Below are 19,393 nucleotides of genomic sequence, written 5' to 3' on the forward strand. Positions count from 1 at the left end.
GTTAACAGACTAAAACTCAAATGGGCCACAGGAACTTGTTAACGATTGCCAAACCTACAGTGCTTTTTTTATGGGGAAGCCAAGCCGATCTCTAGGTCTGAGTTAAAACCTCAGCTCCTGCAAACTTCTGCTCAATTCCATGGAAAATGCAGGTGCACAGGTAGAGAAAGTGCCTGTTACCGTGACAGAGGTCTTGAAGCCAGCAGGGATGCAGAGGCATCAGCAGGGATGCAGAGGCATCACCTGGGATGCTTTTATTGCCTTTGCAGAAAGCCTGGGGCAACCTTACCCCCTGCAGTGTCACGCTGCTCGGCCACCCAGTGCAAACCTGCCTTTTTTCTTCTATCAGCCAGTCAAGCGATGAGAAAATATATTTTTTTCCCAACGCTCCTGCCTCCAAAGCAGACACAAGCCCTTCACATGCAGGATCTGGCCCTATAGAAATGCCCCCGCTGCTGCAGAACCAACACCCCTGCCTTCGCCTTGCCCTGGAGCTCCTGGGTTGATTTTTTTTTTCCTTGCTGGAGATGAAGTCCATCGTACCCGTCATTTTATAGCTGTTCCTTCCGAGAAAAGTCCTCGGGTGTCTCGTTCCCAGGTCTGGAGGAGCCGAACCTTGCGTCGTCGCAGCCCGTCCCCGTCGGCCATGGGTCGTCAAATGACTCATCCTTTTTCTGGAGGCTGCTCCGCCACCCGGAGAGAAATGCTTTCTAGTCTGGTGGCTACATGCATGGTTCGACTCTTGTAGGCATCTAAAAATGAAACGAAAGCGGGCGATGAGTAATTCTGTGCCTCTGGGTGTTACAAGCAAGGCATACAGAGAGGCTGTATGGAGGAAGAAGAGACAGTAAATGAAAATAAAGAGGGCGATGAAACCTTAAGCGAGGTGGGGAGCGCACAGATGGGTTTAACTGGGGTCAATGAATCACCGATTCCCAGGGATGGGAAGGAGCACCACCGCCCGCTGTCAAACGGGGTCCGAGTCCCAGCTCTGTGTCACCGGGCTGGGGTACGTCCATCCCGGCGTGTACAGAAAGTCAGCCGGCCTCAGCCCTGCCACTGCCAGGGAGCAAACTGAGGGTTGCACCTGGTTTCACTCTTTTTAAGATGCAGCCCTATAAACAAAAAGCGGAGCAGCCATGGCTTTCATGTCAGCGCCTTGCAGAGGGGTGATCCCCAACCAGCCGGGGAAACTCCTCCAGGGCTTCTCCTGCCTCGCTCTTCAAAGCAAACCTGAACTCTTCTTGGCACAAAGAGGCTGTGATAAACTCCGCCGCTTCCCCGTGGAGATGCTGGGACGGTGGATGCCTGTGCCGGAGGCTGGTCGATGGGATGCGGCACCTCGGGGATGTTTCGGTGCCGTCTCTTGGTGGGTGACGGGTCCCCGGCCGCGATGCCCTTTGCCGGGACACGGCGCAAAGTCATCACCATGAGCTGAAAACCCACCAGTGCGGCAGCTGGAGCCGTATGCTGGGGACTCTTCCCCTCCCAGTCAGAAAATAATTAACTTAAGATGCAATTACAGGCATGAACCCCATAAAAGAAAAAAAAAAAAAAACCCCACAACCAAACACATCCTTCCGGGTGGGGAAACTGGGGCCAGGCTTCACCGCCTGTTGCGGAACAGCCACAGACGGGCCTCTTTTCAGTATTGCTGCTTTTACAGCCCAGCAAATAATTTGCAACAAATACTTTATTCAATTAATTGAGTTTCTCTGCTCTGGAGGCAGATGGCAACCTTTAGAAATGGATTCCCAATGGAAAACTAGACAATGGCATTCTTGGGCCAATTTCCCTTGCTTTCAGGTCAATGCCAATGGTTACGATTTATGCCCGTGCTGCTGGATGCAAGCCCATGGGATAGGTGTGCATTTCCCCATCCAGGTTTCTGGGATTTATTCAGCTTTTCCTTTGCACCGTGGGCTGCCTCACAACCTCACCCCCTTTTTACTTCCTTGCTGTTGCCAGGACCAAGCGTATTTTTGGCTGCTTTTCCTCTGGGGCGCAGGATCGTGGTGATGCTTCTTTTGGCTGCGTCCTGCCAGGTCCCACGAGTGCCGTGGGGCGATGAGAAATGGTTTGTAGCCTGTGAGGGAAAGAGGTTTCCAGGGATTCCCAAGATTTCTCCTATATGATCCTTGGTGATGGGGATGCTGCCACCATCACTGTCTTCTCCATCGTCCCATGGAGAGGGGCAGCCACCATCCACAAGCCAAGCAAGCTGGGGAAACAACACAGCTGGACCCCAGCCCCATGCACTGAACTTTACATTTTTTAGGGGGAAAAAAAACCCCAGGCATTGTGTCACACAAGAGCAGGAAGCAACTTGAACAGGACGATTGTCACGTGCCACCACAAAGCGATGCGCTGGGGACACCCCGGGAGCCTCAGGAGATGCTCTCCAGGCCACAGGTCTTGCTCTGCCAAGCAAGAGGTTGCATCACATTTTTGCCCTCAAATTAATTAAGCGAATTGCCAAAAAAAGGTCCCTTCTAGTCCCAGCCCTGGGAGAAACCACTCTTGCCAGCCCAGACTTTCTCCCAGCCAAAACATGGAATTAGCTTAAAATTTGAAAGCAGGGACTGACATCCACAAGGAAACCCATCTCTGGGTGAACTCAGGGGGACTTTGGAGCACCCCTCATGCATCTCCAGCTGCCCCAAGAACTTCTCCCGTGTGACCTCCCACGGCTTTGGTAGCATTCCCCGCTACGATTCAGTGTTGAGGTGACATTGAGGCTGCGATGGATCTGGGGACACCTTGGAGGTTACCTGGGAATTCCCCCCCCTTTCCGTACCCAGCTGCCACACACGAAGGAGGGCTCCGCGGGGATGGATGAGCTGCCTCGGCTCCATGCCTCTCCAGGGAAGATGTCCCCTTCGCTCCGGGGACAAATCCTACAGCTGGTTTCCCACTACAGGACTGGCCCCATGCTGGGGCTCAGCCTCCCAGGCTCCCCCTGTGCCTTTCCCCCACGTGAGGGCATGGGGATGCTCTTCTCTGGGCTGCTTTTTTTGGGGGGGGGGGGGGGGGGGGGTAAGAGAAGCAATGGGGGTCCCCAAGCTCAGGAGAAACCTCTTGGAGGACATCAGGCTTAGACAAGGGCTGCTCCTGCCCCGGGAGGATGCTCCCATCTCGACACTTGGGATGGGAAGGCCCAGGCACCCATTAGCTTCAAGAAGAGGTCAAAAAAGCCAAAACCAAAAAAAGGAACAACTATGACATACAATGCAGTGTACACACCCATCATCCACATTTTTGAGCCACGGTAAAGGATAAACAAGGTTAAGGCGTTGCCATATTCAAACAAAATTCTTTTATTGAAAGTGTAATGGAAATTTCTTCATATTGCTTTGATGAAATGAGAAACAGCAGCTGTAGACAAATATGCTTTTTTATAAACAAATGCAAATGGATAAGGTAAAAATAAAGCATTTTTTTTAACTTGTACCTTTAAGCAACATAATCACAATATATACACAAAGAAAGCTAAAATAAAGCTATGTTGAAACCAAAGCGTTTCAATCAATACATTAGATAATTACAGATTGTGTCAATAAATACCCAGTTTTTAAACTGTTTAACAGGCAACTTTTTACACAGATACCGAGAAGAAAAAAAATTATATATTTACAATTCAGTGCCCTGAAAAAAAAAAAAAAAAGATAAAAAAATCTTTTTTTTTTTTTTTTGGCACCAAAACAAATAAAAAGAATAAATTATAGAAAAAAATCCACAAAGGCAAGAGTCTATCCCCATCATTCTTTAAAAAAAAGTGTGTGTGTGTATATATATATATAAAATATATGTATATATTTTATATATATAAATATATATATGCAGAGAAACCTAGGAATGTTATAAAATATATTAGTGCCAATAAATACAGAATGGTACCAGACTTTCAACTGTCAGTATTTTTGATGCAGTCTGAAGGATAGAAACTACCACCTAGGAGATAACTGAAGGGGATTTTTCAGCCTAAAGAAATGACGACAACAACAAAAAATAGTAATAATATATATATATATATATATATACGTCCAGGAAATCCTCCATCTGCCAGTAGTATTCCTACAGTCGCCCTCCTGCCCGGCGGGGAGGTCCCCGGGGGCGATGCTTTGCAGGAGGATGCGGCAGCGAGCGTGGGGCGAGCACCCACTCACGGCCGCGGCAGGTCAGCTCCGCTTCCAAGTTGACCGGCTCAATACCAGAGAAGATGTACAATTAAATAGTAATAACAATGATTTAAAAAAAAAAAAAAAAAACCAAAACACACAAACAACCCAGCCTTTGCCATATTCGTACGCCAGAAGTTTCCTAAATTGCTGGCAGGTTGGCATGAGGTGCCTGTCGAATTCCTGTCGAATACCCAAGAGCACCATTCCTGTTGTTGGGGATATAAACAGTTCAGCCAATGGAAAAAATCCGCAAATCTGGATTTTGGGTTTTTTTTTTCCCCCCATCTAGGTGTCTGCGCACACCCCAGGAGCTCCCACCAGCACCCCGCTCCCAGGGCGGTGGGGCTGGGATGCCCGAGCTGCCGCCTCCCCCCGGTGCCGGTAATGCCAGGAATCGCTCCCATCACCAAATCTCATGTTTTCCAAGGGGGGATTTAAAGCCAGTAGGTTTTAAAGCCAGTTGTTTTTTCTTTTCCATACCGCTGGCATAGGCACTTAGTGTATCACTGACGTACAGATTTTATGTCCAGTTACATCTCGTGGCCAAATAGTGTCATGTTCTCAGACTGATTTAAATAGCAAAAGGCCAAGAGGGCCTCCAATATCCTTCCTAAACATGATGATTTCTCTCATTTTATGAAACAAAAACCTTCAAGTTTTTCAGCTTTGTTTTCAGGCATTACTTTTTCTTCCCTCTAAAACCGTATTCAAAGGATAAATAACCCAATAACCTTCATATCCATCTATTTCACTTGATTTACTGATTTACCTATATAAAAAAAAAATAATAGCATAAACAGTCTGACCCACTAGATTTTGGAGCTGCAATACCCTTGACGTTGGGGAGTCCTAAGGAGCACTTGCTGAGGAGCATGAGCACAGTGTTGCTGCTGTGGCTTTGCTCTCCCAAAGCCCCCCCCCAGGCTGCAAAGGTCCTTCTCGTTACATCCCCCCACCGCTGCTAACAGTTCCTCTGCATATTCAGGCACCATAATTGATTGGGAAAGATCTCATGGCCAAATCCTAAGGAAATTAAATAAATTATAAAATAATTTATGAAAAGGGTTTGGGGTTTTTTTTGCTTAAATACAGCTAGTTCATGTTATTTCTTGAATAGTTGAAGGTTTTGCTTGTTTTGCTCTCCATAGCAATATTATGGAGATCAGACACCATCATCCTGTCTATTAGAGGGCTGATAGAAGCCAAAGGACGTTGCACAAATGTTTCCCCCGTGTCCCCCCTCCCACCCGCTTGCGTTCGGCTCTTTTAGAAATGTGAAATGAGGACCAAACAGCCAACATCCTTCAGACTCAGAAAAAACAGGGTCGTCTTTAAGGATGGGTGCTGCTGAAGACCTTATTGCCCTTCCGGGTCATTACTAAACCACAGTGCTATTCATGTACTACAGGTAGAAAATAAATAAATACAGATATATTATGCAAAAAAATATGATTGTACACATAATACATCTGAGGTATTACCAATTTAAATAAGGTTTCATGCTAGTTCAAGCTTCGGTGGCTAGTTAAATTCTGGAATTTGCAATAAATAGATGAAGAATGATTATGTATATAGTGTATGGATCTCTTCTGTAAACCTTGTCCGATTTAAACATAAGAGCGTGTTGGGCTAACTCTTACGCAAACCACAAATTTTCACAATAAATACAGCTTCAAAAAGTTGTCTTAAAAAGTTCCTGCAACACTGAAACGTTTCGAGAAGGGGCTGTACGTACAACTGGCAACGTTAGCGAGGAGCATTTCTCAACAGGTCTTTTCATACAAAACACAAGGAAATTAATACGTGAAAGTCTTTTTCCCTCCCTCCCCACCCCACCCCATCATGAAAGTTTAGAAATTTTTGCACAAACAGCGAGAGAACTGATTGTAGCTGCAGTATGTCAAAACGTCCACGTTCTATAAAGACCAAAAATAGTTTGTTTGCTTAGAAAGTCTTTTTTTTTGTTTTTTCCTCCTTATTTTTGAGTAGCGCATCATCCTTTCTGTGAAAGTTTGCCCATCAGACTGCTTCGGTTTTCCTTTCGGCACCGGTCCTTGCCACCCAAGCCACATGGGCATTTCACACTTTCACCGTCTCCATCAATGATGACTTGATGGCATCCTCCAAAAGTTGATTGTCTGTGAAAGGGGCCGGGGTTTCAGGGACGGATTCGGACAAGCCGATGAGGGACTCCAAGAAACAGGAGCCCTGATCTCCGGCTTGCGGGAAGCTGGGGAAATTAGGCAACTGAAACTGTAACGCTGAGAAGTTATCAAGGTTCTCATACTCCTTTAAGGAGTTGTAAAGGGGTCCCAAGTTATAGTCCGAGAAGGACTGGAAGAAATCCAAGGAGTCAGAGGAAAGGCTGAGGTCGGCGTAGCTCTTGGAGCAGGGCTCAGCCGGGGATGAGGCGCAGCACGACAGCCCATCGCACCGCGCATGGGCAGCATCCTCCAGCAAACCCCCGCCGTCCTGGTTGGCGTTCTCATCCAGGCACTCGGAGAGGTGGGACAAGTGGCCGGGGACAGGCTTGGCCTCGCCGCTGTGGTCCTCGATGAAGAAGTCGGCGGTGTGGAAGCAGCTTAGGTCATCCTGGCCACGGCCACCCTCCTCCTCGGCATCCGAGTCGTTGAAGTGGAGGATGCGCGCCAAGCCGTCGTCGTCCACATCCGACTGGGATTTGTCAGAGGGGAGGCTCTCGTAGGGCTCCTCCAGGTCCTCGCTGGGGTGGGAGGAGATGGAGGAGTCCGTCATGTCGCTGCTGCAGCTGTTCTCCCCCAGAGCCTCCAGGTCAGGGCTGAACTGGAAGGCGGGTGCCAGCGGCACCGCACGCTCCTCCAAGGAGCCCTTACCCGTTGCACATCCCAAGGGCGGGAGCCGCTCCCGAAAAGGGGGCTCGGCCTCCGCCACCTTCTCGCTGCTCTGCTGCTGCTTCTCCAGCTCCAGCTTCATGATGGTGTGGATGAAGTGGGTCTGCACGCGGGCCTGGTTGAACTCGATCCTGCCCTCGGTGTTGCCGCAGCCGTCCTTGGTGCAGCCGCAGGGGAAGGAGGTGTGATCCATCTGGCACGGGGAGAAGCAGAGGCGGAGGGTTAGAACTGAACCCGGCGGCACAAAATCGAAAACACTCGCGACTCACCTGCCCTGAGAAACCAAGTAACAGCTGAGGGGTTTAAAAGCAGACTACAAAAAAAAAAAACAAAACAAAACACAAACACCCTGCTCTTTTGAAGGATTGTCATAAAAACGTTGGATTTCAGTACAACTGAAGAAAGTTAAAAGGTTCCAAAAAAAGCAAAATATAATGCTCCAAAAGGAGACATAAGGGGGCAAACATGAATTTTTATATATTACATCATGATATTTAATACCCGATCCATATCATGAGCTTCTGCCCCTTGCCGAGATAAGGACAAATTGCTCAACAGGCGTCTGTGGCGCCTTTATGTCCCTGTTAGCAGCAGCCACTAGAGGGGAGCTGTGACACACACATGGAGCACCCGTCAGCCTGTGTGCACCCACCTGCCTGTGCACACTCACCCTACACCACCCCCAGCATCGAGGGAGTGAGCGGCACCCAGAATAGGTAATATGGCTCCCCAAACACAGCCAGGCAGGCACCCATAAAAAATAAAATGAAAAATATAATAAGCTAATCGAATATGAAAGGATTATCCCACTTTGCAGGTGGTCTGCACAGCTAGCTGTGGGACGACACTCAGCTGAGACTCCCACGTTTGCCTGAGCGCGCTGGGAGTTGTGACACACACCAAGGGAAAACAAAATTAAAAATAAAAACCGGGGGAGGAGGAGAAATCACAGCCTCGCGTGAGGAGCAAGAAGCTTTTGTTTACGAAGACATTCCCACGTGGCCTATCTCCAACAGGAGACCAAGCAGGTACAGGTCTCATGGGAACGGATGGGGCAGGTGCATTCACGCTGTAGGCTCAGACACATCCCCACGGCTGCAGCAGCAGTGCAGGGATGGCTGCACGTGTGGTTTGGGAAGCGGACGCTTTCAAGCAGCGTCTGCCTCGCAGCCTGGGGAGCATCTCCAAGAGCTTTTCTCGCCTACTTCGCTCCGAGCACAGGTGGGAACAGATGCATTTTACAGGCTGCCCTAACTCTGTCCTGCTTGCTCAAACCCTCCCTGCTTTAACATACACATCAGCTGGAGCCACGGCTTTTCCCCTGTGCCCAGAGGCAAGGGCAGTACCTGACATTTAATGCCTGCCAAGCTGCAGCTGCAGGTCTCCGGGTCGCAGACCTCCCGGCAGTCGCAGCCGCAGTCCTCCCGGGACAGGCGGATGTTGTGCAGCTCCCGCTTCTCTTCCTTGTCGATCTTCTTCACCCCCACGGCTTTCAGCAGCGCGCGTCTCTTCTTGGCGGGGTAGGGCTGGAGGAAGAAGCCATCCTCCAGGTCCACGTTGCTGACATCAATGTCGTCATCAGAGATGTCTTCGATGGTGAGCTGGTTGGCCTCCTCCGACTCCTTCGTGCCGTTCATGGTTAGCTAAGGGCAACAAATGGGCAAAGTGTTAGGGACTTGTCAGGGACACAGAGCCATCAGCACCCCCAGGTCAGGAGAAACAAGAAAGAAAAGATCTGCCCCCCATGGTGGCCGACCCCAGGACCAACATCTGTGTCAGAGCCCCCAAAGACCTGACAGACACCCGACACGCGGAGTTCAGTGTCTTTTCCATCACTTTGCGAAGGTGAAGAACTGAGCTGAAAATCCCACAACAGAGCCTGTGTTTTTTGGAGACCTAAACAGGGTTAAGGACTGATGCCCCCAGGTCTCAGAGAGGCTCCTACTAAAAACTGGCCATTAACTAACAACATCAACCAGCTCCTCACCAACGCAGCCCCACGCTCCTACTCACTTTCCATTTCAACGCTTCCAACTTCTCCTCTTTTAATTTCTCTTCGAGTTTCTCCCGACGAACGTTTTCCTGCTCCTTTGAAAACTCCGCTAGCGTGAACTGCCGGGAGGAGCTGTGTTTGCTCACCATCCCCAGGGTACAGCCTCCACGACTAGGCACGCTCGTGAACCCCTGGCAGCGTGGGAAGTAAAACACAGTGACCCGGTCAAACTCCACATTGTTCTTCTTTAGTCGCTTGGATTTCTTCAAGATAGACGTGGCTAAAAATGGGGGAAGAAAAATAGCACAAAGTCAGTACTGCCATCCTGCAGACAGGACAGAAATATTACAAACATAGCTGTAAATACTACAAACAGGCAGGACTTGAAATTACTCTCTCAACAGGGACATGATGGGACAAGGGTGCAACATCGCTTGACAGCTTCTGGTGTTTTAGGATCTAATACTTCAAAGGTGGGATGAGGATGGAGAGGAAACTAAGCCAAGTCCCGATGCATCGGAGTCACTGATCAGATTCACCCTAAGAAACGGCTGCTGCTTCTCCTTCCCGCTTGACTTCCTTCAGGAAGCATATATTTGCTTATTCTTTACGTGCAGCAGAGCATAACGAACAAGCAACAAACCATCCTACACGCCTGTCTTGCTCTAAACCCAAGCACCCTGCCCCACATTCAGGAGCTTATGGTCTGCTCCCGGGATGCCAGAGCACCGACACTCCAGCGCTGTGTGGCTCCAGCTTTTGTGGCAGGGCAGAAAATAGCCAAAACGGCTGTTTTTCTGGTACTTCCTTTCACCATCCACTGGGAGGAACTATGAATCTATAGTTTATTCTCAAGAGACTCATTTGAGAGCAGCTGCAAAGATGTTAATCTTTATACAGGTGATCCCAGGGTAAACATGGCAATACATGACTCTGGTTTATCTTAAACTGCTGAAACATGCTACACACCATTTAAAACGGAGCCTCTCCAGAGATACCTGGTTCTGCACATTTGCACGTGCAAACGTAGCAGAGGTGGACTAATTAGCCAGGGCAGTTTCACAGTAAGTGAGTTTCCACGAATGTAGCTGGCCATGAAAAGCAAAGCGAAACGCAGTGATACTGGGTTACAGAGCTGCTTTTTCTGCGGCGTGAGCGTGTCAGGAACGAGAGTCAGCTATGCACAGATTTGGTGGTGAGGTTTTTTGGTCTCATTCTCTGCTGGGGCATGGATGTCTTGGTTGCCACCATGGAGAATATGGGAAAAAATAACCCAGAAAGGATGGGTGACTCCTGCAGAGCTGGGATCTGAGCCCCGCTCTTCGGATGGCAGAGCTGCGGGCAGCCCTACTGCAGGGAGCCAACCGAAAGGACTGCCGAAAACCCGAGGGGCTCGGCTGGTTTGGCTGGCCCCGGTGGCTGGGAAAGTGTAAGAACGGACAGTTAGCTGCACCCATGTTTCACAAGTCTCACTTGCCAAAATATAGCATTTCAGTTTCATATAAAAAAAAAAAAAAAAGTGTTCACCCAGCTGCGTCAGCAGCTTCTGCTAAATAGCTGGGGGTTTCACACTGGGCTCTGCAGTTGCTTTGATGATATCTTTGCACTGCGCGTTGCATTTTCATAATAACCTTGACTCAATCTTCTAAAACATTAGCTCTTTATCAAAAGGCAAGTTAACCACCACGATCATCTATCAGCTGAGCTGCTGCACTTTGGCATTTGCTTCTCTCTCCCCGCACCCCTCCTCTGAAATTGTTTTCCCATTCCTGACCCTTTTCCAATTGAGCCAGAGAATACAAAAAGTTCATTGTTTTGTCACAAAACCTGGGAAGACAAGCAAGAATGAGACTCTTTATTATTACAAGACTTCTAAAGCCTTTTCAGACCACTGCGTGTTTGTGTATGTCTGCTAAGTAGACCTTAACTGCTATATACAGTGGGTGTTCAGTATAATTTACTAGGTTGGACTATTTCTCCTCCACGAAGATGGTCCCCTATTGTATTTTTTATTTTTCCCTTCACATGGCAGATAAAGGATTTTACAACCTTGTCTTCTGTGTGTTTTCCTAAAAGCTCTCAAAACTGATATTGCTGGGAAAACAAAATAGCATTTATCTGTACTAACAGCGGAGGCAATGTCAAACGTGTCATGTTCTTTGGCAAAGTACCCAACTTATGTAGGAAACGAGCTCTGAAACGGTAATTACCATACTGGTTAATCATTTTTAAAAACGAGTGTTATGGGCCTTGCTGTCTGTTTAGTTTTTGCCTATGGAATAGCTTGACAGCTATTGATTGAGGGATGGTGGGATGGTCCTACAGCACTGGCTTGGAGGCACCTGCATGCCTCTGCACACCCAGGTCCTTGGGTTTCTATTCCTGGAAATTTGGACTTCAGCAAAAACATTATAAAGGAATGATAAATGCTGGGGGGAAGGGCTGAGGAAGACTACGCTGAGGATGCTGGCTGATTATAAAATGAAGATCAATTGGTGTAATGACAGGGAGCTGGTGTTACGGCCGCTTTCACTCGTAAAGATGTTCTTCAAGGGGGTCTCTGCATGGTGACGACCCACCACCACACTACAAAAAAACCCACGCAGAGGCATGGCTGATCTCAGGAAAGGGGCTGCCGGAGATACTCACGGGTGAAGCTGGGCGTTAAGGCAGAGCTGGGCTTGGGCTCTCCGCGGGAGCTCTCCTCGTCCGACTCCCAGCCCGAAGATGCTGAGGAGGAGAGGGGGGAGCAGGAGGAGGAGGAGCAGTAGGTACTGTCATCCCCCAGCTCTTCGTACTTCCTTTTCAATACTCCGCTCATGGTGACGCCGTATTTTTCATACAACTGGAAAACAAAGGAGAAAAGCAAAATAAAGCGGGGGAAATATTGGCAGTTTCTGGTGATGAGCAGGATGGCTTTAACCCCCAGCAAGGCTTCTCTGCCAGGTCCACCTGGCCACGCAGGTATGATTCCCAAAAAGTGCTCCCCCGCAAAAAACACACCTTACTACCCTCACTGTGCACACCTGCTGACTTTCCCATTTTACGATGCTGCAGAAAAAACAACTACCACAGACAGCAAACTGTCCGGAAACCAATTCAATCAACACAAATGTTATCAAACAATAAGTATTACATTTTGCTTACTAATTCTTTTATGTTAACTCCTTACCCAGATAGCTTTCTATGCAGTTACAGCTTTAACGTCTTGCTAATTACAAAAATAAGCCAGTTTGCAGAGAACAATCTGTTGGCATGATTTACTTGCTACAGCCCCCTGGGGAAACAGACTTATTAAATGAAGCACTGAAATACAAATATATCAACTGTGAAGAACAGCCCTTCTCCTCACGGTGCCTTTCATAGTCAGTCCTCCATTCAATAAGCTATTCTTGTTTAGGCTGGGTTATGTATCAAGCATAGTAGCAATTAAAAACAACGCAGCTAATTAAAAACAAAGGAACTCTGTACTTGCCTAGATTCCTAAATTTCCTGCATGCTTTTCCCCTGTTCATCTTAAAGGAGAAAAAGAAAAAACAAAAATAACTTTGTTGCATCTTTTAACCTTTGCTTTTATAAAGTTTGTGGGGTTTTGTCTCCTGAAATTGCACAAAAGCTACACACTTTGCCTACAATAGGCTAACGGATATCAGAGCCCACCTAAGCTGAGATGCTGTTGTATAGATGATAGACTGTTTCTCCTTTTACATGCTGGCAATACCGCACCAGATGCCCCTGCTTCTGCAGAAGTCACTGCCAGCTTATTTTGAAGCCAGTGAGCTGTACCCAAAGCTGAGAACAGGCTGCTGCCGGAGGAGTGACTTGCTTTGACCCCATCCCACCGGGCTGTAAGGCACAACCACAGTGGGAGATATGCAGCCCCAGGCCAGAAACTCCCTCCAGCAAGGTGGGGAGAGCCCCAGCAACGTGGGATGCTACCAGCCCCCCCGGTGCTTCAATAAAACCAGAGGTAACACACAAAACCTAAAGCATCCCTAAAACGCGGATGACACTGGGACAGACACATACAGCCCCCAGAACGGTGACAGTGCAGATACGGGGGTGCCAGACACCCGGCCCCCATCCCCTCCCGCCAGCTGAAACTCCTCCACCTGCCAAATTTGTTGTTTGTAACCGTAGCACTTTCTCACCCTCTTTTGCATGTCTGAAGTTAATTTAAGTCTCTGAAAAAAAAAAAACCAAACCCCAAAACACTAAACCTGCCCTCCTGACAGCCCTGAGCAGGCGGCAGAGAAACCACCCCGGCTTCACAACCTCCGAACGATGGGATTCTCAATATCTCGACAGCACCGCACAGGAACACGTAGCAGGACGGGAGCACACGCAGCGCCTTCAAAGCCCTGCGCCAGCCCTCGTTAATTATGTTTACCAACAGCTTCCCAGGAGACAATAGTCCCCTAAAAGGTCAAAAAAATCCCTGGATGAAGCAGTTCCTCGGCCTGAAGTTAATCATTCACTGCAACGCGCTCCTACGGAGCCAGTGCATCCCCCACGGCCCCCTGAACTTGGGGGCCCGGCAGAGGTGATCCCCACCATCCCTCCTCCTCCTCTTCCTCCTCCTCGGCAGCCCCGGAGCTGCAGGTGGTTTTGCCATGGAGGGGTTGTTGATTTTTTGGCCTTAATCCAAAACAGATGGGGAGAAGGTGGATTTGGCCACCCTCCAGCCCCAGCAGCACACGTCCTACCTGACACCTGGATTAACCCCTTTCCTGCCTGCGCCCTGGCAAAGCAGAGCTCGAAGGCAGCCACGACGCCTAAACCACCTACCTGGCTGCCTTTACAAACCTTTTATTTTTATTCTTCTTGTGTGTGTGCCTTCTGCTCTGCCTCACATTTAATTTAAGAAACAACCAGGAGCAAAGAAACCCTCCAAATCCATGGCAGGGGTCCGAATCAAAGCCTGGGCTGCAGCCAGAGGTTTGTTCATCCCAGCCAACCCCATCGTCCCCGCAGAGCGGCCAAAAACTTTGCAAAAAAGTCCCACACGTGGCTTGAAAGACCATCAGTTCGCACCACAGAGCGACCGCTCGCTGCTCCGAAGGACACCTCCAATGTTGCCGGTGAAGGATGCCACTGTCTAGCCAAGGGAGGGAGAAACCAGCTTCCCGAAAAGCCTGTAGGACACATGTCCAATGGCAAACGCCCTTGGAGATGCGATGGTGACCACATCCAAGCATCACGGGAGACACCGGAGGGTACTGGAGCAGCCAAAATCATACCGCTAAAACAGGGATAACTCTCAGGTCCGCACCAAAAAAAAACCAAACCAACCCATGCAGCATCCATTTCTGCTGAGATTTACCTGGTCTTCAGCACTCCTAGAGAAGCGAGAAGGCGGACATCGTGATGCTGCAGAGTGATGCAGCCCTGATGCTCATGTCGCCTGCAAACCCAACAGTGACAATCACGAGCCACGCCGCCTTCCATCAAAACACAGAGCGAGAAAAAAACGAAGCCTTTTCCTCAAGCAAGCTAACCGAATTAACACAAACACCAAGCCAGAGCCAAGGCAAGCTGTGTATAAGATGGTGCAATTTTTTTTTTTTTTTTTTTTTTTAAATACTATCATTGCTGATTAGCCATGTCTGGCAGAAGGATGAAGGGAGGTGCATGCATCTCCCATCTATGACAACAAGCCAAATGCATAGAAAAAAAAACACCTTTGGCAGACTGTCTTATTCAAAACACCTATTGTTTTGTTAATGCAAAGTAGGTGTCGTGCAGACATGATTCTCAATTAATGGGAAAAAGCTGGTGAACCTGTTGCCCACCAGCCAAAACACATTAATTTTCCCCCTGTAACGCCTTACCCCTCTTTGCTGATTTATGGCTGCAACGTTTTCCAGGTCAAGTTTTCAAATCCTTCTCAGGAGCTATACGCGATGTAGTGGGGCTGCACCCATCGGCATCTACTTGTATCCACCCCAAAAAAGTCCTCCAGACAGGGGTTTCGCCGTCAGGGTGAAGACGATCCTCTCCTCCCCTCCTCACCCCAGCACTTGGGAGCAGAAATCACGCCAACAATTTGGACACTGCCTTGAAAGCCATGTCGCTGAAACCACTGGCCGCTCAGCCAAAAAAACCCAGAGGCCAATTCAGACACAGCAAGGACATTTTAATTGCAGTAATTCCGCAAGTAATCTTAAATCCACACTGATGTCTTACAAAGAAGTCACAAAAATGTGCACAGCAGCATGGAAAAAAACAACCAAACAAAAAATATGTATCTATATATCTGTGCTTGCCATTGCAAATCTCGGCAGGAACCACTGAGCGCAGGATTTTACCACCTTCTTCGCTCTTTCCTTTTTTTTTTTTTTTTACATAACCTGAAATAAAATAATCCTATCTTCCTTTTAGTTGCCAAAAAAGACATTCTGTTCTTGGCTAAGACTTCTTACTCATCTATTTTACTGAAAACAGCTTTTGGAACAAGTACATAATGCAATGGATCAAACCCGCAGGAATTCCTCTCTGGCACCAGAACTCCCACTATCCTGGGAATACTTTCTAACAAATATTTAGCCCAGATGTGCATTCCTTTCTTTTTCTCTCCCTCCTTTTTTTTTTTTTTTTTTTTTTTAAAGCATTAAAGTTTGGGTGGGGGGAGTGAGGGGGTTGGCTCTCTAGTTGGGGGGAAGGGAATTGAATCTGCAAAGTCCCATTTCTGGCGCTCGGCAAGTCGCAGGGTAAAGCCCTAATACACTGGAATGCGAGGAATTAATGTTTTAACTATCCTCCTCTTGGACGACGTCTCAACAGTAAATATTTCGAGTAATTTAGATTTAAGAAGGTTTGGCATTTGTTTAGCCGAGTGCAGAGGAAGGCAACTAAAACCCCTACCAGTGTCCAGTTAGTCTATTTATAAGAGACTGCACTAAGAGGCATCACAGCTTTGTGCAGAAGTACATGGAGAAGATGTTTTGGCATTGTATTTTGGGGCTGTGTATGTGCTTTGCACTGGGCAGGCAAATGCAGCAGTGCAAGCAACGTAAAGGAAACTTCTCCCAGCAAGTCCAGTGGCTGCGTTTGCTTGTGCCACAACTCCCGTGGTATTGCAGGAGAACACCTACGAGCAAGGACACTTTAAATTTCGGGGTTTCTGTCGGTGGAGCATCCTAAAGAATGGAAGGATCCCAAATCTGCGCATGAGCTATTGAAAGCAAACTGTCTTCTGCAAAGCAATTTGGGTAAAAACAAAATAAAACAAAACACCTCAGTGCAATGCACTAGAAGTATTTATTTTTCAGTGACTTTTTGAGCCTGTTTGCCAACTTTACAAGCACAGCTGTCTGCCTGCAGCCCAGGAAGCCAAAGTGGACTCTTCCCGGCACACCGGGACAAGAGCTCGAGTGCCGGGAGCGAGTTCACAACACTGCTGAGCCGTGAGTCAGAGCGGCTCCCGCTCCCTCCCCCAGAGCCGCAGTGGCTGTGCAGGTCTAGCAGGAGTAAATATTAGTTTAAAAACCACCACTGCATATTTTAGCCAGGTACGGCTCCGAAAGCGACTCGCGGAGCAAACATGGGGGAGTTTTTGGGGTCGGTGTTTATTTGCACGCCTCTGTTTATTGCGGGTCAGGCGACCTTGGTGCGAGTATCACCAAGAACTGGTGCAGAGCTGAGCTTCCCGTTTAGCTATCCCAGATATTTCATGTCTAACAGCAGCGGTGATTCCAGTAACGCCTCTGGGTTACTTAATAATCACCACGCTATCAACACTGATTCATTGCTCGTTCATTTAACTATTTTAATTCTTTGCATATTTACTTAAGTGGTTTCCCCCGCGCCACTGTGACAGCCTCCACGATGACAACACTTCCCAATTTTGGGGCTGACCAGGGCCAAGGTGAGTGGGATCATCCCACTGGGACCCTCCGGGGGACAGTCCCGTGCGTGTTCCCAGCCACGCAAGCTGTGCTTTCCAGTTCAGACCAGATTATTTTCACCCAGCTGGGTCTAAGGTTTCATAACCTTGCTCCGGTTAAAAATAGCCTCTGCCTACTATGCAACAGCAAAACCCAAAGTACCCCGTGCCGCCGAGCAGGAGCATGAATCAGTTCGTAGCACCATGAGTTTATTCTCCTGCCAGAGACTGAACAGGCAAAACGCCTTTCCCGGGAAGAGCATCAGAAGCATTTACTCCATCTACTAATTTTCAGAAGGCCACAAAGAAAAAAGCTTTTCAGATTTTCCTATCAAGCCCTTATTTCTCGCTGACAGCTTGAAAGGTAAATAAGAAACATTAGCAAATACATTAAAGGTTATCTGACACGGCCCAAATGAAATGAGGTTCAAATGTACTCGGCGCAGATTGTACTGTAATAAATATGAAAACGGCGAAGTGTGCTTTGTCTAGGAAAATCCTCTATTTGATTACACCTCATGAATAATTCACACCAGGTTTCCATATTTGTCCTCCTGTAGGTACACGCTGTGCATTACCTTGCCTGCTATATATACGCACACATTTCCTGCGCTGAATTATTAAAGGCTTGCCGGGAGCTGCAGAGTCTCTCCGCACGGAGAACAAACGCACGCACCATCCCAAAAATAAACTCCCCAACCTTGACTGGCCTCATCTGCAAACTGCTCAGCAGAGGAAAAATAAAACGAAATTCTCGTGGAAAAGAAGAAGAAAAAAAAAAAAAAAATTGCTGATGAGTTCCCTGTAACAAATGACAAGACTTTGAGGTTTGTATATGGCCGTGAGGGTTTTCTCTCCGTCCCACCGAGGCGCTGTCATTACAGACGTTAGTGAGGCAGGGCTGCTTTAGGAAAGGGCTGTCCCTATGTGGCAGCCTCTTCCTACAGCGACATTATGTAACTCGGAGGTGACAGACACTTTGGAGGATGCCGCGGGGGGGGGGGGGGGGGGGGGGGGAGTGGAAGCAAAAAAAAAAAAAAATCCCACAGTGAGAAAACTTAGTAGTTTTGTTTGTTGTTGGGTTTGGGTTTTTTTTTTTTTTTTTCCTCCCTTTTTTTCCTCAGGTGCGCTGTAAGAGCCCTGATTTTATTTCGGGAGGCGGCGGGCGGTGTCTGTGTGTGGGGGGGGTGCCCGCTCTCCGTCCGTCCGTCCGTCCATCCGTGCACCGGTCGGTAGGTGTTGCTGTAGCGACGGGAAAGCATCCCCAGCCGGGCAGATTTGGGGAAGAGCGAGCCGGCAAGGCTCTCCTTCCCCCCCCCGACACCACCACCACCCCCCCCCCCGCGCCTTTCTTTCAACATCAGAAAATTGGAACCGCAGCCGTAAAGATGGAGCGGAGCCTTAACTGACAGGGGGAAAACTCAGCGCTACTCCAAATAAATAAATAATTAGGGATTTATAGCTGTATATAGCACAGCGTTTTCTGCCGATGGGAAAGTGCGGGCGGGCCGGGGGGAGCGGCAAAGACACCCCCCCCCCTTCCCGGGGAACGCGGTCCCGCTGCCCCGGGGGGGGGTCCCGGACCCCAGCCCCGCCGGTCTCCCCTCGCCCCCGGGCCGGAGCAGCCCGGCCAGACGGCGCCGCTGCGGCGCGCCTGCCCGGGTCCGGACGGCGGGGAACCGAGACGGACCCCCCCCCCCCCCCAACCACCCCCGAACAACGGAGCACCGGGACGAGCTGCGACCCGGACCCCCGATAACCGAGCACCGCGCCGGACCCCGCGACGAGCGAGCCAGCACCGACCTGGCTCCGAACCGGAGCCCCGACGGCCGAGCACCGGACCACCCCCGCGACCCGCAGTCCCGGACGGCGGACCCCCCCCCGCCGCCACACACACACACACCCCCCCCCCACACCCCCCCCACTCCCACCACCGCTTTCCTCTCAGCCCCATCCCGGCGCCGCGCTGCCCCTACCTTCGGCGGCGGGTTCTCGGAGTCCGGCTGCAGCGGCGGTGCCTGTGCGCGGCGCCTCCCGCTCTGCCGCTGCCGGGGCCGGGGCTGACGCCGCGCCGCGCCGCGCTGCCCTTTTTCGTCAGTGGAAAACTCCGGGCTCTGACGCAGGCGGTGACAGGCGCGGGGCCGGCGCGCACCCGGCCCGCCCGGCTTCCTGCTCCGCCACCTCCCTCCCGCCTTTACGGCGGGCGGGGCGCTGAGTCAGGGCCGGCGGGACGCCCCGCCCCGCCCGCACCGCAGGATTCCCCCCCCCCACCGCTTTCCCCGTTGTGAGGCGGGAGACACTGGAAGGGATGGGGGGGGCTACAACGGGTGTGGACCCCAAAATGGATGTGGGTCCCACGCGGGGGGGGGGGGTGTCCCGCAAAGGTTTAGGGAACCACAAGCACAGCTTGGACCCCAAAATGGATTTGAGGACCACAGGGGGCTGGGGACCCCGAAGCGGGTGG

General features: G+C 49.7%; 1 protein-coding gene across 1 annotated transcript; it reads right to left on the minus strand.

Moving 5' to 3' along the window:
- Nucleotides 1–3,770: 3,770 nt before the first annotated feature.
- On the minus strand, nt 3,771–19,051 carry CSRNP1 (cysteine and serine rich nuclear protein 1). The gene is made up of 5 exons (XM_052807598.1): nt 18,906–19,051; nt 11,694–11,889; nt 9,065–9,324; nt 8,398–8,694; nt 3,771–7,244 (listed from the first exon to the last, which is right to left on the minus strand). The coding sequence occupies exons 2-5, from the start codon at nt 11,863–11,865 to the stop codon at nt 6,261–6,263; spliced, it is 1,713 nt and encodes a 570-aa protein (XP_052663558.1). The 5' UTR covers nt 11,866–11,889; nt 18,906–19,051; the 3' UTR covers nt 3,771–6,260.
- Nucleotides 19,052–19,393: the final 342 nt, after the last annotated feature.

The sequence above is a fragment of the Harpia harpyja genome, chromosome 1, assembly GCF_026419915.1.
Source record: "Harpia harpyja isolate bHarHar1 chromosome 1, bHarHar1 primary haplotype, whole genome shotgun sequence".
In the NCBI taxonomy this organism is placed as follows: Eukaryota; Metazoa; Chordata; class Aves; order Accipitriformes; family Accipitridae; genus Harpia; species Harpia harpyja.